The 25370-nt window shown below is 34.7% G+C and overlaps 2 protein-coding genes across 2 annotated transcripts; one reads left to right on the plus strand and one right to left on the minus strand.

Annotated features, from left to right (window-relative positions):
- LOC129941571 (programmed cell death protein 2-like) lies at positions 1 to 8668 on the plus strand. The gene is made up of 3 exons (XM_056050245.1): positions 1 to 520; positions 589 to 1547; positions 7430 to 8668. The coding sequence occupies exons 1-3, from the start codon at positions 413 to 415 to the stop codon at positions 7683 to 7685; spliced, it is 1323 nt and encodes a 440-aa protein (XP_055906220.1). The 5' UTR covers positions 1 to 412; the 3' UTR covers positions 7686 to 8668.
- A 5055-nt stretch (positions 8669 to 13723) lies between these two features.
- Positions 13724 to 24990, minus strand: LOC129939897 (F-box only protein 9). The gene is made up of 3 exons (XM_056048082.1): positions 24112 to 24990; positions 14538 to 15271; positions 13724 to 14481 (listed from the first exon to the last, which is right to left on the minus strand). The coding sequence occupies exons 1-3, from the start codon at positions 24112 to 24114 to the stop codon at positions 13836 to 13838; spliced, it is 1383 nt and encodes a 460-aa protein (XP_055904057.1). The 5' UTR covers positions 24115 to 24990; the 3' UTR covers positions 13724 to 13835.
- Positions 24991 to 25370: the final 380 nt, after the last annotated feature.

The following is a 25370-nucleotide window of genomic DNA, read 5'->3' on the forward strand; positions in this document are numbered from 1 at the left end:
CTTTGCTGTCCTATACAGACAGAAGACAGAACAGCAGAACAAAGTTTCAAAATTTCCAATTAAAACAAATTGTATAAAATCCCTTTTATATTATAACAAAATATATTTTACATATTTTATTAATTTAAGTCGAAGTAAAGTAAATCAAATTCTTGAGTATTCACACATTCAATTATATTAAACAAGAAAAATATAAAACCATAAACTGTCCAGTGCTCCGACCATCTACAAAAAGAAGAAGAAAGGAAGACTGCACATGCCAGTTGCACGTGCCCCTAATTGAAAATTGCATTTTTTCCAATTGATTTCCTTTGATTACACTCAGTGCTGCTTTTTTCCTTTATTTAATAAGACCATGTTATTATAAGCAAACAGAAATAAAAAATCAATAGCTAAATAATCTCTTCAAACTATGGCAAAGAGCAAAAGCATTGTTTATCTTGGCTTCGAGGATGAAGAGGTCACAGAGAAGCACAGGAATCTAATGAATAGCACTGTCAATAAAATCGGAGGGTGTCCTGTAAGTAAATATACCTTAATATTGCATAACATCCAGACTCAGGTAAAGTTTGATTGATTCTTTTAAAGGACTGGCCGGTGGCAGATATTAAAGTGCCAAATTGTCCAACATGTAGCTCTGTTCGTCCATTACTCGTGCAATTATATGCTCCGCTGGATAATTCCCAATTCCATCGTACTCTCTATGTGTTTGCGTGTTTGCATCCAAGCTGTTCGGCCACCAGCAAGGGATGGCTCTGTCTGCGAACTCAGAATCTCGATACTTCCAATTGTGAAATCGAATCGGCGGCTGGGATGAAGAACAAAAAATCATCAACCGTGCAGAAAATATCCTGGTGTGGGGGAGCTGACGATTGGGGGGATGATTGTGAGGATCTAAACCAAAATGAGGAAAACGGAAATGTGATAAAAATGGATAACTCGAGGTTGTCCGATGACGAAGACGAAAGTAACTCGATGGAAAACGATCTGATATGTGCTCTGGACAATTTGGATGTCGATGACAAGAATGCAAATTGTGGAGCACAAGGTGGTGGTGGTGGTGGCGGTGTAGGTATGGGAGGAGCAGGAGTTGGTGCCTACGGCACAGTTAATGTTCAAACAGTTTGTGCTGAAATCGAAGGTGGGGAATCGGATGTTGTTTTCGTGGAGCCACCACAAATTCCAGAGCGCAATTTGATGACATTACTCAAAGAAAGTGGCACTGACCCGTGTAAGATCACAGATCCGACATTGAGAAGTTTCTTTTTGGCTGTCGACGAAGAACGAAATGTTTCATCTCCAACTAATTACTTCGGATTGAGCGATCATGTGCGAGACTTGTATCAGGAATACAAAAAGCTAGAAGATTCAATTGGCACTGGTAGTCCTTTGACTCCGCCAACTGCATCCAGTGGTATGAGTGGTGGCATCGGAGGAGGACATGATGGCGACGGAGAGATGTACGAAAAAGGCATACCTGTGCATGGCGATATTATGTTCCATAATTTCTTGTCCAGTATTCAGTCTAATCCGGGCCAGTTAATAAGGTGATTTTTTATTGTTTGAAATTGGTGAAAACACCGTTAGAATAGATTTTAAAAAAATTACAAGGCCTGAGGATAATGTTGTGACGAGGTGAGGTGGTCTGATGAAGGAGCAAGCCCCCAAGTTGAACATCATCCCTAACCTATACCAACTCCAGCTTGTTCTATGAGGACTCTAGTACTCTGACGGTACTGAGAAATGTATCTTGGCATGAGGATGGTCTGGTTATGGAAGAATATTTCATATCATTACATTTCACACTACTCAGCACATAAATGTACAGACTAGAGAACACAGCACCTTGAGCGACTTCACAATGTAAGGTGATAACAAGACAAGACATTAATACAAGACAGAAGGACAGAAGAGAAAGACTAACAGGCTGAAATAACACATGACAACAGCACGCGGTAGGTTTTGAGACGGTCTCTCATCTGTCTGCTAATCACGCTTACTGATGCTTGATTTCGGTGATCGATGGGAACCGAAGCTTTCAATGACTAGGCCGTTGTCCATTTCATATCAAAAAGTTCTTTGATGTCCAGTTTAAGAGGTGTTAAATATTGAGAAAAGATCGCACTGTAATTGTTTGTTTTTCTTACTCTGTTTTTAGAATCATTTGTCTTTTTTGTATTTTATATAACGTAAAGTAACGTTGGGCATGAATCAATAAACCAAATTCTTTAACAGACAAGAAGTACTAGATAAAACTATTCTCTGATAACTTGTATCAATCTATTCCAAATGTACTCTTAAAAGATTATCTAAGTTATGAAGGTATCATGATTATGATTTGTTTGAACCTAAAACATTGATTTTTGGCGAATTGCCTTTCTGGGTACTTTTCGTTGCTATGAAAACTATGAACTATGATGTCTTACAATCTCATGTTTTTAATCTTCCGTGTGGTATTTGTTACGGTTTGTACAGTGTCAATGACAGAGTTAATTTTTTGTTCAATACTTACTGCTCTAAAAACATGTTCCGTTACACTCAAACGCAATGCAATTTCTAAGGCGTATTTTTTTGGCATCGTTATCTGCAGCCAAATTCTATTTCCCAAAAAAAACGTATCCGCAGCTGTTTTATTTTATTTTGAAGTTGGTAGACTTGTCTAGCTGTTAGATAATAAAACCAAACATGCGTAGAAGACCAGCAAGGCCTCCGTCTCCTCCTTTGTCTAGGTTTTCTTCTTGATGCTACATATTTTAAGAAAGAATTTTATTATTTACCTGACTTTCCATTTGTACATCCATCTGCATTTGTTCAAAGTTTAATTTGTTATTTTGGTTTTGCTCGTAGATTTGGTCTGTCGTCATTCATGAAATTGAAGTTCTTATAGGTAGCCCATTTATTATATGCAGGGTCGAAAGACCGAAACTGAAATTTGTTTGTGAAATAGGGAAGACTTGAAGTTTAATTTGGACGGTAGGAGAACTCATGGAGCGCCTTTTATTTAAAAAAAAACTACAAAAATAGTTTTTTAAACCAAAAATTAAGTTTTCTGCATTATTGTTTTTAAATTTGTAGTCAGAAAAACTTAAAAAATATTTAACTTATGTCGTTTTCTAATTTATTTTTAAATTTTTGTGTACAAATCTTAGATTTTTCCTTTAAAATTAATAATAGATGAAATCTAGTTTTGTAATTGTTTACGAAATCGCTTCATATAAACATAATTTTTTTTAAAATAAAACAACGACAAATGTCAAACAGAGAAGATCGAGATCCAGTTTTTGAGTCTTGAAACCAATTTTTTTTTAATCTCAAGTCTCAAATATGTAGATCACTATTATTATTAATTTTATTAAATGGTAAATAAATTACAAATTTAAACTAGAAATTAGCTGCCAGGGCTATCTACTAGGGAAGTTAAGTTTTTAATTCTAAAAGATAAGATATATAATACATAGATACATATGTACATAGGTAGTTACTATTATTAATATATATATTTTTTTAAAATAGAGTTTTCAATTTTTAAATTCGTCATTATATTTTATACCAAACTTATAATGTCAAAATTGAAATTTTTCAAAAGATGGTGCAAGTTTTGCTTTGATAGTTTTGCGCAGGTTAAAGAGACTTTTGGACAGGAAAGAAGGTGGGTCATTGTAAAAGTGGAGTTATCCTCGCAGAGATAGTAGAGTGGAGGTGCTTCTTTATTGAACAGGTGTTTGTGTGTAATGTATGAGTGGCCCAGGCTGAGCCTGATTTATAGCTTTGGTTTTTTTAAAGATATATTGCTCTGTCCCCGTTGGGATTTAGATTTTTGTATGAGTGGTTGTAGTTTGTCCAAAATTCTTTTCTTTTGAACTTCAAGTTTTCTAGAAGTAAATTGGTAGAATCTTTTTTATTTTGCTGAAAAAAGGCTTTTAATGGTTCTTTTTTCGCTGATTTGGCTTCTGCGTCACCTGCCTCGTTGCCATTGATTCCAACGTTGTCGGGAATCTAGATGATTTTTAAAGTTTCGATGAGATGGTTTAAGATGAGATGGTGTCTTATTGTTTCTACTATTTTAATCAAGTTCTAAATGTTTTCTATAGCCTTTATAGTTGAAGGGCTATCGGAAAGTATGATCGATTTTCTTTTCTGGGAGTGTGTTATCACTTGATATATAGCAAACGCTTCAGCAGTAAAAGTGGATGTGTGAGAGGATAGTAGGCCTTTGGAGACAACGGAACCGTTGGCGTCAACAACAGCAAGCGAGGTGTACATGTCCCCTTTGGATGCGTCTGTAAATAGTAGTTTCCATCCAAGAAATTTGTAGTTTTCTGCCCTACATAAAGTTGATTGGATTCTTTGATGTGTCTTTCGATTCATTTTTTTTTTGACTTCTGGATGGATGGGTGTTCTGTATGAAAAGTTAATTTTTGTAATAATTTTAGCCGTGAGAAAGTCAATTCTGTCCTATAAATGAAGAAGCCCAGCTTCAGTTAATATGTTAATGATGGGTGTTGAGCGTATGGCTCTCATGCAGCTTCTGGTAGCGGAGTGGTGGAAGGTGTTGTGATAATTCCCAGAGATGATTTGGAGCATTTTCTGTAGATTTGTAAACAATAATCAATTTTTGATAACACTATGGATTTGGTTAAATTTATAAGATTATTAATTACACCATTGAAGAATAAAAAACATATTTCCCAATTCGTGGAGGTCTTTAATTTTAGAAAAAATGATTAAATCTGGATTGTTCGACTTTATGAAAGCTATCTATTATATTTCTTACCTCATTAAAAGCTATGATGAATAGCACCCCTGATAGTGGAGATTCTTGGGGGATGCCGTTCTTAAGTTGGTGTAGATTTGAGTAGATGTTGCAATATTTTATTCGTAAATTCCTGTTAGAAAGAAATGATTATATGTATGTTTTTGGTCCGATTTTCCATTTTAATAGTTGATTAAGAACAATATGTGCTCCGATCCTATCAAAGGCTTTTTGGAAATCTAGACTGAGAATGGTGGCATGATTTCGTTCAGACAATGATATGGAGATAAAATGGTCAATATGGATAAGGGGGTCTAGAGTAGACTTCCCTTTTTGAAAGGCGACTTGTCGTTTGCCAACCAGTTTGTCTTTTTCAAGGAACCAAAATAAACGTTTGGCTATTATTTTTTCTAAAATTTTTTCTGTTCACGGAAGGAGTGATATAGGGCGATACCCTGAAATAAATGTGCGGTCCCCGGTGGGTTTAGGCAGTTTTAGGATATTGGCAGTTTTCCATGAAATTTGAGATTTTTTTCACTTTTTCTTCACTTCACCTCTCTTAGCTGTCAGATTCGCAAAATTGACTCGATTTTAATGTATTACTACAATGAGCACTTTTTGCAAAAAGTTAAAATTTTCAAACTCATTTTGTTTTCCACCCTAAAATTAAAAGTTATGATGCAGAAAGATTATTTCTGATGTCAAAAACTATTTTTGTAGTTTTTTTCAAATTCTTTTGCAAAAAGTGTCCCTTGTAGTTATACCTTAAATCTCGCAAATAGAAAACGACATTACAGAAGAAAAATATTAAGCACCATAGAGCAACTATGTGTGACTCGTTCCTTAATTTGTACGTTTCAATATTAATTCAAAATAAACTTAAATTAAAGAACGCATTTAAAGTGCGTTCCACTCTATGAACAAAGCTTTCGAGACTCTTTGATTTATCCGATTATCCGAGTTACCAACCTAAGAAATTCAATATTTCTCCGATCGAGTATCGATGCTCAAAAAAATGTAAATTTTTTTATTCGAAGTCAGATTTAAGTCCTAGGTTTATCCGCATCTTCGTGTTGTATTTGTAATATGTACATGGCAGCTCCCGGATAGCTGTGCCAAAAAAACAAGCCTTATATGTTGAATTCGTCTCGTCACGTTTGGATAGAGGATACGCTTCCGTTGCATGAGCGCTATACTATTTCGTTCGTATTGATAAAATAGAAAGTATTCAACGTAGATTTTTAAGATTTTCTCTTCGTTTTTTCTGCTAATATGTTAGACTTTTATTACCTCCATGGACTTAAAAGCTTTATAAATCTCAAAGGTCTTTGAAAATGCTTTAGCGGAGCAAATATCAGACCACACTTGCCATTATAATCTACTCTCTTCAGTACAGTCTTATCATAGCTTTTCTACAGCAATGGTTAAGGTAATGGATGACATTAGAACTTCATATAACCTGGTTGAGTTGACAATATTAAGCCTAAATTTAAAATTAACTTCAGCAAAAAAAAACTAGCTAAAACTAATAAAATGGAAAATTTTCAAGAAGAAATAGTAAGAAAACATCTGGAAATTGAGATTCTATAAAAATAATTTATTTAATAATTCCCAATTTTTTTGAAAAGTTAATCTGTGACAAATTAACTTCTTCTCTTAAAGCAATGATTTCAGCATACCAATACGGTTTTGTTGCTGGTAGATCCACTGGAACTAATCTCACTATTTTTATTAATTTAGTCTTGAATGCACTTGAGAAAGGTTATCAGTATGATGCTTTCTACACTGACTTTTCTAAAGCTTTTGACAGAGTAATTCATGATGCTTTACTTATGAAGATAAATAAAGTAGGTTTTCACATTAAATAACATTATTTCTCCACCGGTATATGTTACGTCGGGTGTCCCGCAAGGAAGCCATCGTGGTCCTCTTCTTTTTTTGTTAATTATCTACGATATACCTGATATTTTTATAAATTTAAAGTTGTACGAATGATGATCTTAAGGTATTTCGTTGTATAAAATCTGAACATGATTGTTTTCTCCTGCAACAAGATCTTGATCTTTTATCGGACTGGTGTTTAGCTAATTGTTAACATTTGTACCAAATGCCAAAGAGTTTTCTCGAAACCGTTGTCCTATTAATTGTATCTATAAAATCAATCATATGCCATTGTCCGTTATAACCATTAAAAAAGATCTTGGTGTGATTGTGACTTGACTTTGTAAAGCATATAGATTTTTTAGTTGCTAAAGGCAGTTCAATGTTAGGTTTCATATTGCGAAACTCAAAGGAGTTTTCCGATCCACACACCTTAAAGTGTTTATATTTTGCGTTTGTAAGGTCAACTATACTGCAGTATTCAATATTAGACCTTACAAACGCAAAATATAAACACTTGCGTCATGAGGGGGTTGAGATATTTTCTTATCTTCTAAAAAGGTGATATTATAATTCCATTTAGTAGACTTCTTCTATATAAACCCAGTCATTTCATAATTTCAAACATTCTCAAAAACTTCAAAAGTCCTCACAATAGACCAACTACTTACTTCAAGTGTGTTATTTTTTTAAGCCAACAGTGTAGCGTTAGTACCCTTGTGTGAATTTTTATTATATCCCTAATTTACATCCATTTTCATTTATCATTCAAAATAAACGTATTATTTGTTTCAGATACTCTCGTGATGGCCATCCACTATTAATAGCACCCCTAAGCGAACCAATCCCGAAATGTCCAAATTGTGGAGGCGAAACAGTTTGTGAAGTTCAAATTCTATCCACACTCATTCCCAAGCTACGAATGCAACAAAACGACGATGCTGCTCCAATTGAATACGGAAATGTCCTGGTTTTCACATGTCTCAACAGTTGCTGGGATACACCTGATAAAATGCGTTACGAGAACATAATTGTTCAAAAGGAAATCTAAAACATTCAATCTTCAAAAGCAAATTTCCAACCTAAAAATCAGTACCTAGAAAGCTTTTAACTAAAACTTATCTAGTCATTTATTTTTATTTATTTCTTTTGCATTTAACTGTATCGCAATCCTGAGCGGGTCCTTGTAAGCTACATAGTTAGATTGTAAATGCACACAATTTAATTTAAATAGAAAACTGCACACTCAAAAGTGCTTTGTCAATTAACTAACTACACAAACAGAAACAAAAACAAAAAACGTTTTATGCAGAGACTAATATTTTGATGGAACATATCGTTTTTGTTTTAGACTTTTATTTTTAACCAAACGGAAACGATAGCGAAATAGAGAAGTAAGATAACAGCAATAGGCAAGAAAGAGTGATGTTCATTTAAGATAACGATGCAACGATTAATGATTGCATGTGAAAGTGATTTTTTTAAATTAAAATAATAATAACCCTATATTTACAGAATTGTACTGTACAACACAAAAAAGAATAAAACGTGTCAAAGTTCAAACATTGATGCTAAAATATTATATAAATATATTTCTTCCACTATGTAGATTTCTATTTACACCACAAGCAAACAAAAACAAAAAAAGAACTCACTATTATTATATATTTGAACAGAGCAGAATTACAAAAGTAAAAACAAGAAGGTTAAAAAGAACTCAGTTATTTTTAGTGCTAGTGCAAGAGGAACAAAAAAAACGTTTGTCCTTGATTAACTAACTACATTGACATGTAACGGTGATAAAATATATTTTATTTGAAAAATAAAACAAAAAACAAAAGTTATTTTAAGAAATAATACAAATATTTGTAGTTTCGTAGTGTTTTCAAAAACAAACTAATATTAACGAGAGAAAATATAACAAAAACTTAATATTTGAACATAACCTAGTCATAGACAACTCCTTTATTAAGAAAGTACTTTTTTCCCGCAAATAAAATTACTATGAGTCAGATTTAGATCGTCGAAAAAAAACTGTTGTTTTCTTTCTTCCAACTCTTTCTGGGAGGATAGGGCGTTCCTGGAAGATGATTCATTGCACTTCTACAAAGATGGATCAAAAACTAATGAGGAGGTGGGTGGTTGCGTGTTCTCTGAACGACTAAAATTAAATCTCTCATTTCGCCTTTCCAATTATTGTAGTGTGTTTGAGACAGACCTTATGGCGAATAACCTGGCTTAAAAAAAACTTATTATCAATATTAATCCTGATTTTCTTAGAGTCAGGCTGCCATAAAATCTTAAAGACTCTGTTTCTACAAGGTTTATAAAATTCTAGAACTGCCGATCGTTATCTTTGCTGAGTGCCGGGCCAAAGAGACATTCCATGAAATGTTTAACCTAATGAACTTGCCAAAAATGGTATAGTACTACCCATTCTACCAGGTTTGCTTTAAGCTGGCATACCAATCGCTGCGCGAGTTACATATTTGTAATAGTATATTAACCTTAAACAGTAATTAAATTAGTTTATGATCAACATGTAATTGGGGTTATCGGGCACTTCTTTTCCCATGGATTTATTCCCATATTCGAAAAATTGGTATTGGAATTTTTCGAAATTGGGAAAAAAATCCCATTGGAAAAATACCTATCGGCAACTTTTTTTTTCATGAGAAAATCTTGTGTTTTTCTCTTTGAATATTTCCCCGTTATTAAGTTGCCGGAATTGAAAGCGGAGCAAACACTGTAAGCAAATTCTCAACAAAATATTAATAAAAATGTATCTTTTGAAGGTCGAATTCAACAAACACTCACCAATTTCAAAAAACGAGATATTGCTAATGGTTTCACAACAAATCGGTCTAAGGAAGATGTATCAAAATTTTGGAAAGAAGTAGAAGAAGAACTTTAAAGTTTGGGCCTACCAACAAAATCTATTTCTGAATGGACAAAAGTAGGTGATAAGTTTATAACTATGATTTAAAAAATAATGTAAGGTATGATAAAAAAAAGTACGTGAGGAAGAAAATGTCTGAAAACAAAAGACAAAAAAATCAACCGGTGGAGGCCCAAACAAGGATTAGATGCTTTAACTTTTGGTCTTCCAGCTGAACATTGAAAACAGAACTTCAACTCCCCGTCCTACAAAAAAGCCACAAAAAGGCATAATTTGTAAGATCGCTATGGAACGAGAAATTGAAATCCAAAAAGAATGCTGCAATAAGGTTGAAGCGACAGTTGAGGCTATGAAGCGACACCAAAAAGAAATGGAATACCATTTCAAGAAAACACAGGTCCAATGACAAAATTAGTGAGTTTCACAAGAAGATGTTGATGAAACCTCAAGGCACAACCTGGAAATGGAAGTGATGAGAATGCAGGAAGTCAAAGCTCGAGTTCCAAAAACGTTTACACAACAAAAACTTAGTTGTTCTCGTTGCATTTCATCAATTAATAAGAAAAATGATGTTCCTTGCATTTTTAATTAAGATTTAGGTCTAGGACAAAAACAAACAATTTTTTTCACTAAAAGGTGACTGTCAGATCATTCCAAAATTATGTTCGAAAAAGAATTCATTATTTTTATGTGGGCAAAATTTGTTCCCAAGGAAAAAGAATTCCGTGAGGAATTCCCGATAGTAGGAACTTGCTCCCGCGAAGGGAAAAATTCCTAGAGAAACATATTTCCCAAGGAATTTCCAAGAAGGCTGAATATGAGTAGAGTATCAGTAAATGTCAAATTGACAAATAATAAAGTACCAGATTATAAGATAATTCCTAAAGTAAATTGTTGGGGAAGGAAATTAATAATTAATTTAAAATATATCCGATCGAACAATAACAATAAATATAAATTTAGAAGAGCAGTTCTCAATAAAAAACAACTAAAATAATGAAACGTTTGGACTCGAACTCTCGTAACTCGCGTAAGCTTTTTCTAAGACAACACGCGATGCAACAACCCCGGATGACATTGTTTTCTTTTGTGAGACTATCCAAGGAATGCAGTTATAAACCCACTCAGTGCATATTGTAAAAGTTGAAATAGCACTATTAATCTTAAAGGATCCAAAGTCATAATATTCAGAAGCGCAGGAGGTTGTTATTCACTTTGGGAAAAGTGGCAATTGGGTGGTGGAGAAATTGAGGTTGTGTCCAAATATAAATATTTAGGTATCCTGCTTAAAAAAATGTGTCACTAAGTATCTTCTGTCCTACTTTTTGAAAAAGATGTTCCGGTTGGAACTCTTCTCTACATGTAGACCAAACATAATAAAATATTAAAAAGCATAACTAGAAAATAGCGCCCAAATGCGGAATGAATTTGACAATTCATATAAATGAGATACCTCATCTGTTAAAAGAAAAATGTAACGCTGTTTTGGAAGATTTTCGCAGTATGTCGAAGATGCCCAATCGTCATTTCAAAAACATGTACTAAAAGCAGATGATGCAATTAATATTTTAAACGGAGAGAAAGGATGGGATATCCTAAATACGTAGCTACGCAGTTTCAGCATTAAGTTGTAGAAAGCATATAATTAAAGAAGATTATTAATATTAATATAAGAATTTCAGTTTATATTTTGTAACCTCTGCAAGACGGCCATAGGGCAAATCTATTATGACTTAGTCTTAATTACCATTGTAATTTTTTTTTTATTGAAATCAAAGCTAATTTTAACTTTAATTTAAAAGAAGATATGTTATTATTCTAATGAGTGACCTTTATAGCCAATTTTAAAGAGAATTTTTCAATTAGCACGTGAGCCACATAACTAGTTTTTGCTAATTAGTGGCATATCAATTTTTTTGTTTGGAAATTTATATTATTTCTAATATCAGAAGTGGGATACGATTGCATACTTGCATTCAACATATTGAGGATTATTGAAGATCATTCCAGAACTTATAAGCTTAGAAATTAAACACCATATTTAGTCATGAAAGGAAATCTGTAATTATCCTAAATTGGCTAGTTCTGGGATGTCAACCTACTGAAGAGCATTCTTAAACGTTCTTGATGAACTCTTCGAGAAGAAAAATCAAAGACCTTATTTCCTTTCTGAACACGACACAATGGCGATAGCGCCACCAAACACTCCCGATTTTCTCCAGATCAATTGAATTTCTAAAGTGTTTCATATGCAAAGTAAACATTTTTTTGAATCAAAAGACAAAACGACAATTTTACCGTTTTCAATTGCTGGATAGTTAAAATCAACATTTTTAGTGTTTTTTAAAGAATCAAATTCTGATCTATTATTTTAAGACCAATTATAGATCTTTCTGATCTACATACCTTAGCAGTGTTTCAAAAGCTAAAATTGATTTGCTTAGACACCAAGTCCTAAATGGACGTGGAGCAGATTGTCGAAGATATAAAGGACTTGAAAGTAAGGCAAGTTTCCAGAACCTGATTGGCTAGCTTCTACAAAATTACCTTCCAATTAAGGCAACTTTATTGTAAAGTTGACTGAAAAGTTATTCAAGAAAAATCTCCCTAACTATCAAGTCAAGTCAACTTATGTCAAAATGACAATTGATCATGTTTTTTCATTCAACTGAAAGCTGAACTTTATTACTCTATGATTTATTGATTTTCTGCACAATTCCATTTAATATCTTGTCAATTGGAAAAGAAATAATTAATATTTCTTTACAACACAAAGTGCAAATCGCGATGGACTTGTAGCTTGCTTGAGGAGTGTTTTGTAGGCAATAATGTTATTTATGTGTGACATGAAAAACTAACTAACTGCCTTAATCAAGAGTTACGTTCTAATAATGCAGTTGACTGCGATTGAAATCCCTATTGGTGTTTGAACCTGCCCAATGGCTTTAATACCCTTTTACTCCTACTTAATTAATAAAGATTTATTCAGGAAAAACATGAAGAAAGGAAAAAACGTAATAATAGTAGCTTGAAGACGAGCAATTTTAAAGTGGGTATCAGATTCTTCTGATTTAAAATAGAACACAAAATTGGCATAAAGTATTAAGATTCGAGCCATTTTAAAATAATTAAACTTATAAAAATGTAACAGTTGACATCGAATTCGTAATATCAAAAATTAGTGCAGCCTGCTCTAAGATAATCTTGGAAAGAAATTTTCATAAATATTCTAACATTTTTTGACCCATACACTTGACCTACCAACATGATAACACGCTCATTCACTCGATGCGAAACATAGAAGCTTAGACAGAGGAGCAAAATGTGTCCTTCCTTTGATGGATGCCGTACTCATGTCACCTAACATTATTGAATATACTTGGGGATAGCTACCAGTTAACAAAAGTAGTCGTTAGTTTGAAGACAAACAATCCTTCATTTCTGCAATTAAGTTAGCACGGGCCAAATTTCGTTGAAATTTTACAAAAGGCTGTATGATTCATGCCGAAACTATTTAAAAAATGATTAAAAGTAACTACAAAAAACTTATTTCATGCCAAAGCAATAACAATTTTAATTTTTGTACCTTTTAAGTAGACTGGCTTCGCAAGTAGGCGAAAGAAAATTAGTGATTGTTTTTGAATAATTCTTTTCTTGACATCCTAAGGGAGTAGTTAGCACCAACAATTGGAACAATAACCATCGAAAAAGAAAAAAGTATTTTCAAAAATGTTTATGCGTATTTAATTAAAGGGCAGTGTATATCTCAAATGGTGATAAATATTCGCCATGTTTGGCTATGGTCTGAATAAATCCTAGTTTCCATCTATTTCGAACGATTTCTTAATAGTAGAATAAGTGAAAAAGCTTACCCAGTGATTTTACAAGCTTCAAATAACAGCTCTTCAGAATAATAGCTGGGATATCAGTCGAGATCTCTTAAGGCCTTAGCTACACAACCAGTTTACGCTTTCGAGTACAAACGGATTGGTGTTGTACGCAGTTAAAAACGTTTCTTTTCCTACTAAGTTTCTATCAGTGTTGGTTCTTTTGTATCCCACAAATAAACTTTATCTTGAAAAGCTAAGTAATAACTTAACATCAAAGATATTTTCACTTATAATCAATTTATTATTGCATATCTTTATGAATTAAATTCAAAATTCCATTTTAAAGCAAACAAAATAAAATAGTTTACATTTCAATTTTGTAACTTAGTTACTTTTTAATAGCATTCAAATATTTAGGTTTACAATTATATAGTTATAAAAAAAATCTACAAGCATTTTTAAGCTACCACATTTACTGCAATGGTGCTTCAGCATCCAAATGATAGCTCCTCACACAGGAAAATCTTAACGGTGGATACTTAGAAGGAGTAAGCTCAAAATCACTTGAAACCTCCCGTTTATTGCGTACCAATATAATGGAATAGTTCTTCCATTGCAACTGGCTAAATCGCTTCTTAGGTGTACTCGCAATATTGAATTCAATATAATAAGTAGTAAAGTTAGCGTCAATGTCGTTTCCTTGCGCAACACTACCCCGACGCTTTCCACCTCCTCCGTAATAGTGTTCGCCCTTGGGAAGCCTTTGATTTTTCTTCAACATCAATGTCACTGTATCGCCATGCAAACGATAATGTCCGCGCAACACTTCCGAACGCAACTGGTTTAGATTTTTCAAACGTGTAACTCCCTGTGCCGGCTCATCGGAAGATGTCATCATCAAGACTGTTCCGTCGGGCATAAAGCGTACGTAGCGGTAATATTCGACCAATTGCACTGGTCGATAGAATTGATCTTGAAAACTGTTCTCTCCCAAACGGAGATAAGTTGTTTTGCTTATGTAGCAGCCATTGAAGTGAATACGTTCTCTTTCAATGAACATTTGTCGCCAGCTATCGTAAGGTGTACCTGTGATGCATCCAAGATTAACACCCCAGACCCTAAAAAAACAAATTGTTACGTATGTGATATATTATATAAACGGTCTTAAACTTACTTCAAACATGCTTGTCTCCAAATTTCTTCATCTCTAGCACAAAGATAAATTCCTTTGCAAACTGCAGCACATTGCTCCAAGGACTTCATGTCCAGCTGTGTCGATACCACCCAACGAAGAATATACAATAGGATCTCTGTTGGCAAATCCGAAATGTGCATCTCAGTTGAAATGACACCTGTATCACGATTGCTCATTATGAGCCTTCCCTGCTTAGCTATGTCATTTTGAAAACGAATAAACAAATCCTCTTCCATTGGCTCCTCGGATTCTTCATCCGGTTGGGCGTCAACTTTTCTCACAGAACTTAAAACATTATTGTTATTTGCCTCGTTTTCAACTTGCTGGGGGATTTTGCTCGCTTCATAGGCTTTAAATTCAATATCCGGATCAAGTTGAACAGCTCGTCGATAATATTGCAAGGCGTCGTAAACTTTACCACGTTGTTCTAGGTCGACAGCATGTTTGAACAGAGTTTGAGCTTGAATTTCTGGGCTTGTATTATTATCGAGCGAGAGAGATTGGTTAAGCGAAGAATTCTTTTTGTTTGTTGTTGGTTTGTCTTCGGGTTTAAGCTCTTTTTGCCAATTTTCTCGAAACTCATCTAAAACTGAACGAAATTCATTTGCCATATTATCCATTCTAGTAGCCGTTGTTGTGGTTGGCTCGGACGACGACGAGGATGAAGACTCGGCTTCAGCTTCTTCATCGCCATCAGATTTGTTTCCACTTTGCTGTAATTAATGCCAAACAAACAAAAAAGAATTTTAATGGATTTCTTTTAAAGTTGAATAGTTTGATAAAATTTAATGCTCTTTTTACAAATTGTTCATCATCTTAAACGACACCACAACTTGAAAGGCTTCTGGTATGTATGTTCACAGAAATGTCTAGGAAGGTACAAAGACCCATGATTTAGATTGTACGCGAAAGAACATCGTTACGTTCCATTCTTCTAAGCTCAATGGAACTGCTTTGAGTCCCTTACGAAACGTGAAAGACTATCTGTTAATGAATTGAGATCGTTTAAATAGTTGTCGAAGAATTGTCCTTAGTCCCGTAGCTTCATGGTTAATGCGTTGGACTGTCATGACTGTCATCTAAAGTTTTCTTTTCACGGGTACTGCCTCTTGCGAGGAATTGACAATTCCTTCAAGAGTATTTCTTGACATGAAAAGTGCTTTCTAAAATTAGCCATTCGGATTCGGCTTTAAACTGTAGGTCCCTTCCATTCCTGACAACATTACTCGCACACAGAAATGGTTGAGAGTGGTGAGCCTCTAGGCCCTAGTTCACAGCACTTCGAGCGCTTGCTCAAGATACCGAGTACGAAGAAAGGGAGGTCCGTTTGTAAAGAAATTCGCATACATAGATCAGACTAAGCTATTATTTGAATTGGGCTCCCAACCAGGCTGATCATTGGCAAGGGTGGTTTAGCACCTTAGATCCAGCCCAATATTGACAAGTTGAACACAGAAGGAAGAGATTGAGTAAGTCAGACGATGTTATGATCGTCATGCTGATATGTAGGGGAATATAGTTAGGATTAGAAAATAGCGGTTAAGCTACGCTACCTAGAGGTGAGAAGGAAAACACCGGAAAGAGGAGCGCCGTATAGCTTTTTCGCCATGACAACGTGGGAGGTAGAATGGGAGTTAATGACATCAGCGCGAGCTTGTATGCCGTGAATATGTGGGAGAGAGTAATGATTGTGGAGGGGTAGACGATTTGAACGTCCTTTGTTTCAGGGCTCATCTGAAGAAAATTCTCGAGAATCATTGACCTTAAACAGCATTTACAACTCGACAAATTCGACGCTCAAGTAGAAGCCCAAACTATTATAATAACAAATTCGAAACATCAAAAGGGAACAAAAGATCTTATAAGAACCTGTCGAAAGGTACTATTAGCAGTCATTCTCAACTTGGCCTTTTTATCCATATTGAGATTTGATAGGATGCAAACTTTCCTGTCCACAGAAATATTTGGTGATGAAACAAGCTGCAACGATATAAAAAAGTTAAGCAAAGGAACAATAAGGTCTTGGTAGGTTAAAATGTGTATTACACTTAAAAAAAAAGCAAATTAAACGAAATTGGGAATTTACATTTTTTTCATTTTTTTCTTTTAGCTAGAATTGGGCATTCACAGAGCTCGGTAGCTCGTAAAAAGAAGTAAACCGTTTTTTGCAAATTTGTATGCGAAAATTGAATGTCAATGTCACTGGGTCCAGACGAAGGGTAACTGTGTTGGATCCCTGAGTAAACGTAGCTCCTTATCTTGGCAGTTTTGACCTTTAGAATTTGTGTGAGCATTAGGAAAAAAAGGTATGGGTTAGAAATAAAACTTCGGTCTAAATTAATTTTGAATTGCAATGATGGTAAAAGACAGAACATGGTAAGGCAATGCACATACGGGGGCACGTCTAAGGAACAATTCTCTGAACTTAACAGTGTTGTTGATGTTAAGCCGTAAATGAATAACCAATTATTTTAAAAGCTTCTTCTATTAACACTTTCAAATAGTATTTAAAAAGTTTCTGGAGCACCAGTCTAGAGATGGGAGTTACACTCAAGGTTTGGAAGTATATTTCATCTCAACCGAAAACCAGATAATTTTTGTAAATTTGATTATATCAACTGAAATAGGTTAGGTTAGGTTAGGTTATAGTGGCTGTCCAAGATGGAACGGACACACTTAGGCCAGTTTAATGGCCCATTGTGATACCACATGAATCTTGAGGCTTCCTCCTAAGCTCAATGGAACCAGTTAGAGTCTCTTACGAAACGTGAGAGGCTGATTATCCCGATATGATTTAGATCGTTTAGATCGTTAAAGAAGAATTCTCCTAGGTAATTCTTGCGTTTTCGAGCTAGAGCAGGGCATGTGCAGAGAAGATGAAGAACCGTTTCTTCCTCTTCCTCGTCCATACAGCTTCTGCAAAAGTCATTTGAGAATACGCCTAGTCTCATGGCGTGCTTTCCTATTAGACAGTGTCCGGTTATGACACCTATTATCGAGCTTATATGCGATCTGCTTAGAGAGAGCAAGCACCTTGAACGTTTTAAATCCAGTGTTGGCCAGATGTTTTTTGTGGCTTGACACGTGGTGATGTTGGTCCACCTGGTGCCTGCCCTCCTCACAGCGTCTTGCATTAGTAGCAGTTTACAAGTAGCGATTGGTATGCCAGTACTTGCCAAAAGTGGTAGGATGGGTTGTACTGTACCGTTCCTGGCGAGTTCATCTGCCTTACAGTTACCTGGAATGTCTCTATGGCCCGGCACCCAGCACAGGTGAATATTAAACTGTTGCGCCATCTCCATTAGAGATGATCGACAGTTATGGACTGTTATAGAGTTTGTAGAGACTGAGTCCAGAGATTTGATAGCGGCCTGGCTGTCGGAGAAAATACGGATATCAGATGTTGATATCACGTTTTCTTTGAGCCAAGACAAGACTTCCTTAATCGCCAAAAGTTACGCCTGGAACACGCTACAATGATTGGGAAGGCGGAATGAGAGACTTAATTTCAGTCGTTCAGAGTACACACCACCACCAACCCCTTCTTTGGTCTTTGAGCCATCTGTGTAAAAGTGGATTGACTCATCCTCTAAGAATGTCCTATCCTCCCAAAAAGATCTGGTAGGTATAGAAATCTGGAAATTCCTATCGAATTGTAGTTGGGGGATGGTGTAGTCTGTGTGCTTTGGAATTGATTCTAAGTACCTTAGAATTACGGAGTGGCCAATGTTGTTGTTAGTCCACTGCGACGAAGCATTGAGGCGGATAGCAGAGCTTGCAGCTATTTGTTTACTAAATATGTCAAGAGGTGTAAGGTAGAGCAAGGTGTCCAGTGCCGCAGACGGGGTCGTGCAAGCGATCCGCTTATACATAGGCAGGCTGAACGTTGAACTTTATTCAACTTATCCCTGTTTATACCTTTCTCTAAAGCAGTCCACCATACTGCCACACCGTACGTTAAAATCGGTCTGATTACCGATGTGTATAGCCAATGCGTGATTCTGGGTTGTAAACCCCATTTATTACCAATAGCTTTTTTGCAAGAAAAGAGAGCTACAGTAGCTTTTTTGACTCTTTCCTGTACGTTGCGTTTCCAATTTAGTTTTTTGTCTAAGACAAGACCTAGGTATTTGGCCTCGTCTGAGAATTTTAATTGGATTCCTTTAATGTAAGGAGGGTTGACAAATGGAATTTTGTATCTCCTCGAAAATAAGACCAGATCGGTTTTGTGTGGGTTAACACCCAGTCCACACCGATCAGCCCAGAGTATTAGCCTGTCCAAGGCATTTTGTAAGAGTTCTTTTAGGATATTAAGATGCTTTCCTGAAACTGCTATAGCAACGTCGTCCGCATAGGCTATCACTCTGAAACCCTCCGCATCCAGACTCCGCATCAACTGAAATAAGAATTAAAACATTTTTTTTTTTAAGTTTAGTTTATGCCCGAATCCTTAGAAATTAGGAAATGTTGTGGTCGGCTTCGGGATGCAATTGTTTGATTATTGGCGAATTGGTTGATTTCCAGTTTTTATAAAAACTAATAAAGTAAATTAAGAATATATACATTTAATAAAAACCATTTGGGTTTCATCGAGTAATTAATTAATTAATTTAAAGCTCTGTTTTGATACCATGAACTCGTTAGACCTATGCATGTTTTGAAATAGAATATATTTATATAGGAAAAATAGCGACGCTAGAGCCATTTAGTCCCGTTGATAAAATAAATCAGGTCTTTGATTTTCATCTCTAAAAGTTCATCAAGATTTTTTAGAAACACCCTTCTCCGCAGCTACGGCAATGAGTATTGTGAGGGATACCTAACTTTACTTCATGATCTCCTATCGGCCGGTGTCCGGTTTATATTGTATGGCAGTTTTTGTTTTATCTTTCTGCCAACTCATCAACCCAAATGAGAGTGGCATGAAGGTTGATGATTTGTTTGGAAATACCATTCTGTCATTGTTTGACTAGTATAGTGGATTTTGTGACCGAATTTATAGTCGAAACAGTTAGCTGGTTGTCAGTGCACAATTTGCATGCTTTCCTGATTGCTAGTAATTGCGATGGAAATAAACTGGCACAATTAGGTAGCCAAAACGACTATGAGGTATATAAGGACTCAGTGAAGATTTCCCGACACAACTCCACACTCCACTCTTGACCCATCACTATAAGATAATGATATCGAAGTCTTTCCTTACAGTACCATCCTCCCTTTTTTCTATTTTATTTATTTATATTATCAAAAGGTGTTGATTCTTTACCAGAAACATAGTTCTCATCTACTAACTTCAAATAAGCCTTGTATCTCCAAACTTTACTATTGTCACTTATTACTCTACTTTATCTTATCAATGATTCAATCGTAGGTCTTCTTGGCTTGTTTAAATTTGTTCCGGTTTTCTTAAGTTAATTTATAATATGCTTTGCAATTGGATTTTAAATTCACATCTGTTTGTAGAAAGATCATTACATATAGTGTTGAAAAATTGTATTGCAACCATAATTACATCTATGTTTAGGATTGTTACAGAAACGACGAAGACGCAATCTTCTCTTCGGAATATAGATTTCAAAATTATAAATGATTTGTGGGCATTTGATACGGTATGAAAATACATTATGGACAAACAGTACACATTGAACAGAACGCCTTTTTTGTAAAGAATCAAGTCCAATCAAAGCACATCTTGACGGATATGAAGGAGTATCAATTCTCCATTTCAGTAGCCTAACAACAAATCTTGTGAAAGCCTTTTGAACTCTTTTAATACGAGTTATCCCAATGGAAGTAGAAGGACACCAAACAATTGAACAATACTTAAGGATCGGGCGAACTAATGACATGTTCACTGATTTCAGAGCATAAGGGTTAGAAAACTCGTTGCAGTTTCGCTTGACGAAACCAAGCATTGAATTGCAATTACATAATCTATATGTAACGAAAAAGACAACTTCGGATCAAAAATGACTCCAAGATCACGGATCTCAGATTTGCGATCAAGAATCTGGTTGAACATATGGTAGTTGTGAATCATTGGAACTGATATACGATGTGCCGTAAACACATTACATTTTGTGATATTTAATGGAAATATATTAAGTAGAGATGTTTTTCAACGCAAAATATTTATCTTCTGCCTTCGCCAGATGACCAAGTGGAATCTCTAAATGAAAACTTAAGAACGCTGTTTAACTGCCACGTGCCTTTGAAAACAAAAAAGTTTAATTGTGAATCGAAGCCCTGGCTTAGTGAAAGAATTAAACAATTAATGGACCAACGAGATCGAACTTATAGAAGCTGGATAATTTTCCGGGTGGAAGAACTTCAAGGAGTTTATAAGACCCTACGTAATAAAGTTGTTGTTGTTGTAGTTTTCTCTAGCCGACTCAACGTTAATGGTGATGGTCGAAAACTGTGGGAAAATCTTCGAAATCTTGGAATTGGTAAACAACGACAAAACAATCTAAATAATATTGATAAAAACGAACTTAATCGTACATTTTTATCTACTCCAAACTATGTAATTTCAACTCAACTATCTACTGATTTAACATTTCCTTTGATAGACCCTGCATTTAGCTTTAGTGAGCAATCTAGATGTTGTGGAAAGTTTTCTGTCAATAAAATCCACTGCTGAAGGAATTGATGAATTAAATCCTGTATTTTTAAAATCAATTTGGCAATGCCTTTACCCTATATTACCCATATTATCAACACAGTTCTTACAACAGGAATTTTTCCCAGAAATGGAATATGGGTAAAATAATTCCTATTCCCAAAAACTCACTTTGTGAGGACTTTAGACCAATTTCCATTCTTCCATTTTTGTCTAAAGTTTGTGAACGCATTATGTAAAAATAACTGAACGGCTATATAACCCGCAACAATTATTTGGTAGCAATTCAGTCAGGCATTCTCATTCAACACAGCTTCACGACTGCACTTCTTAAAGTCATTGAAGACATAAGGACCGAATTGGATAAGGATAACGTAACGTATTTAGTTCTTCTTGACTTCTCCAAAGCTTTTGACATGGTGAACCATACCGTGCTGATGAATAAGCTGCGTTGGGAGTTTAACGTATCTTCAGATGCAATTAAATTACTTTTTTCTTATCTTAGCAACAGAAAACAAGCCGTTTATTTGAATGATAGTCTGTCTGAGTATCTACCTTTACTTAAAGGTGTTCCCCAAGGTTCTATTTTATCACCCCTGCTATTCTCGCTGTATATAAACGAAATCGCTTCTCTTATTCCCGACGCTTCAAAGCACTTTTATGCAGATGACATACAAATCTATAGAAGTTGTTCACTAGGCCTTATCGAAAACTGTGCTTTTGATATCAATCAGGATCTCGAGCGGATCTCAAATTGGGCAACTAATAACGGTTTGTCTCTTAACCCAAACAAATGCAAATGCCTTGTGATATCCAAAAAAGAACTTGATTTGTCATATTTTCCCTCAATCATGGTACTAAATGGTACTATATTAGAATTTGTAAACACTTCTAGGAACCTTGGTGTGGTTTTTAATAGGACTCTTACATGGAATGACCATATAAACTCATTAGTAGAAAAAGCATATGGCACTTTAAGAACATTATGGACTGCTCAAGGCTTTACGCCGATTAAAACACGAACTCTACTTGCTAAGTCTTTGGTTTTACCAATCTTAACCTACGGATGTGAAATCTATCACAATTGTGATTTCTATTGCAAAAACAAATTAAAAGTAGCCTTTAATAGTGTAATGGATTAAAAAGATATGACCATGTTTCCCATCTGAGAAGAAGCTTTCTTTCTTTCTGTCTTTCGATAACTTTATCAAATCCCGAACATTGATTCTACTTTTCAAAATTATAACTACGCGAAAACCAACATATCTTTATGAGCAACTTCGGTTTTCAGTATCAGATCAACTTATTTAATTCATCCTCGTTTTAAGTGTCTTACATCTGAGAGACAAAATTTTCATCGATGCCGTCTTTGGAACTTACTCCCACCTTACTTGCGAGAACTTAGTGACATACAAAAATTTCATAAAAGTTTACATGATTTTATTTCTAATCAAAACGACTAGCTTATCTTTTACAGACATCTCACTTCTAATTCTCTATTTCTTTCTTTTTGTTCATTCTTTTTTTTCTATTTCTTCTACTACTTTTATATAATTACTAAAAGTAAAGATACTATAAAGTTTTTTGCCTAAAGTTTTTTTTTCTTTTGTTCATAGATGTACATATTATTATTTATTTTTATTAAACTTTTCTTCTTTGGTTATTTAAAATCACTTTTATATTATATATAATTGTAACTTATTATTTAAAATGTTATCATATATTATTTATTCATAAACTTTCACTACATTATAAGATTTATCTTAATGTGTTAGTAACAATTACCAATAAACTAAACTAAACTAAACTATATGCTACTAAAATACAAACGATCTTTTACTATAAGCTCAAATAATTTAGGTATTGCAGAGAGCTTAGTTATAGCGCGGTAATTTGTTACAAGATTTTTTGGACAAGCTTTGTAAATAGGACTTATATACCTACATATATGAGTACTTGCACTCATCAAGAAATTCGCCAGTATCTGTACCAGTAGATTTATTAAAAATTATTAGTAGTGGGAACACCAATGTGAATTGACATTGCTTGAGAACCAGAGATGGAATTAAATCTGGACCAGGATTTGAGCTAGATATTAATTTTAAGATACCATTAAGAATGTCAGTCTCATACATTTTCTGTTTGATGAAGCTTTAATTCGGAATGTTGAACATAAACCGACTTAAAAAAAATTTGAGAAAAGTTCACATGAACTCTGTAATTCAGCAGAAATACACCATCAAATTCCATATTTTCTTGAAGAGCTAAAGAACGTTTCTTCCCATTTAAAAAAGTCCAAATGATGTTCAATATGTATCGCTTGTGCAAATACAAATCATATATAATCATGTTCTGTACGAAATTGGCAGAAAAGCTTCGGAATTTGATTTTCTAAATTTATTAAAAGCTTCATTTTTAACATTTTTTAAAGCTTAATTTACCAGTTAAACCAACAGCTTGAACGGGAATAGCAAGGTAATTGTTGCAGGCTGATAACACTCTTCATTCATCTCACCAATTAGTACCTAACTAAAAAAAAATAACCAAAAAGATGATATTTCATAATCATGATGATGATAGGTACCTATTTCATAAGATGATATTTCATTTAATCAGAATCCTTATGTAGATATACGAAGAACGTTATATCTATCAATACATTATATTTTTACCCTGAAACGCAAAAGCCAATCCTCGACCCATCGTTCCTATCTTTAAAAGGGGTAAGTACAGGATATGGTATTTTGTTAATATCAGTAATTTTATTTATAGATCTACGAGGCTGGTAGGTAGGTATCTAAAAAATAAACACGTAAATAGAATACCTATTTTCATCCGTCAAATAACATTGAACCACATTTGCAATTGGTTTTAACCTTTTTATTCATATTAAAAGCATTACGGTGCGTCGGCGGTGGCCGCCGGTCTTACCATGTTTTCAATGAGAAGATTTGCTCTGCTTCCTTTTATCTGGTCACTCTGGTTGGTTATCTTCTGGTTCTGAGTTCAAGGTCTCTTTACCAATCGTTTGAAGGAGGCTCGGCGTTAAATAGCTCACGGTCGCTGTACCTTATGATGAATGGGCGATTGTTAACTTCTTGATATTGCAATTTTACTGAGACTGTGAGTTGGAACCCCTTGGCCATATTATAATATCTCGAGAGAAACCGAATGGACTTTCTCACGCAATCTTCCGACAAAACCTTATTTCGTTTCAGAAATCAAGTGTTTTTATTTTTTGGGGTTTTAGGAAGATGACTTCGATTTCAATAATATGGGTTATGAGATCACTTTTGGAATTAAGAAATAAAATGTTTTTGTTTTTCGATTATCCTCAAATAACTTTTGGAAAGTGATGTAAAGTTTTTTGTTTTGTTGAGTATTTTTTATTATTATATCGGCCCTGCCTTAAACGACACAACACTCAGCAGAAATGTGGAGCTGGAGTGATGTTAAACACAAATTTTGTCTTCTAATTGCGCACTTGAATCATTCCGAATAAAATTAAATCCTCAGTGGGGGTAAATTCCGTGATGGAGAGCAGAAGAAAAATATATTTATTTTTATGCTAATTGAACGAAGGCGAAACACGCTGCATGAAGCGAACAGGAAAGAATCGTTAATCGAACACGAAACGAATTATTTTTGTTATCATTCCGATTCCGAAAAACGTAGTGGTGAATAAAATCAAGGATTCACTCGCACCGTATTCAGACTTTGTATCCAATCAAAATCGTAGGCGTAGAATTTACAAAAACAAATTGGGGCTCCCGTATCCAAACATCCTTAATGAATTGTAGTTTTTTTTATACTCGTGGTGAATGCAACTGTCAGTTTATTGCATCATCAGCCGATTTGGATTGTCAAAAGGTTTTCGAAATGACAGCGTCCAGTGAATTCTCATTGTTCGAAAGGGCTTATTAGATAAATACTTTAATATTCATATTTTTATTGCATGTTCCATAATATAAATATAAAGTCAAAATATAGGCTTTTCACAAAAAACCCAAAACCGTGTTTTTGTCAAAAAGTTTTCGAAAACCTGAAAATCGTTCACACCGAACATTTACAGGTTTTCATTTGACATTTAAATTTGTCTAACACAGGCTGTCAAATTGTGTATTGATGAACTGAAGTTCTGGGGTCGGGTGGAATGGGCTCACGACATGAACCAAAAAGAACTACAAGCT

Source organism: Eupeodes corollae, chromosome 1, assembly GCF_945859685.1.
Source record: "Eupeodes corollae chromosome 1, idEupCoro1.1, whole genome shotgun sequence".
In the NCBI taxonomy this organism is placed as follows: Eukaryota; Metazoa; Arthropoda; class Insecta; order Diptera; family Syrphidae; genus Eupeodes; species Eupeodes corollae.

Bases quoted from the DNA above. Each gene is read 5' to 3' on its own strand.
- LOC129941571 (XM_056050245.1), top strand. From the start codon at position 413: ATGGCAAAGAGCAAAAGCATTGTTTATCTTGGCTTCGAGGATGAAGAG. The intron at 521-588 runs GTAAGTAAATAT...ATTCTTTTAAAG, and splicing joins ATAAAATCGGAGGGTGTCCT to GACTGGCCGGTGGCAGATAT. The intron at 1,548-7,429 runs GTGATTTTTTAT...TATTTGTTTCAG, and splicing joins AATCCGGGCCAGTTAATAAG to ATACTCTCGTGATGGCCATC.
- LOC129939897 (XM_056048082.1), bottom strand. The intron at 14,482-14,537 runs GTAAGTTTAAGA...TTGTTTTTTTAG, and splicing joins TGGAGACAAGCATGTTTGAA to GGTCTGGGGTGTTAATCTTG.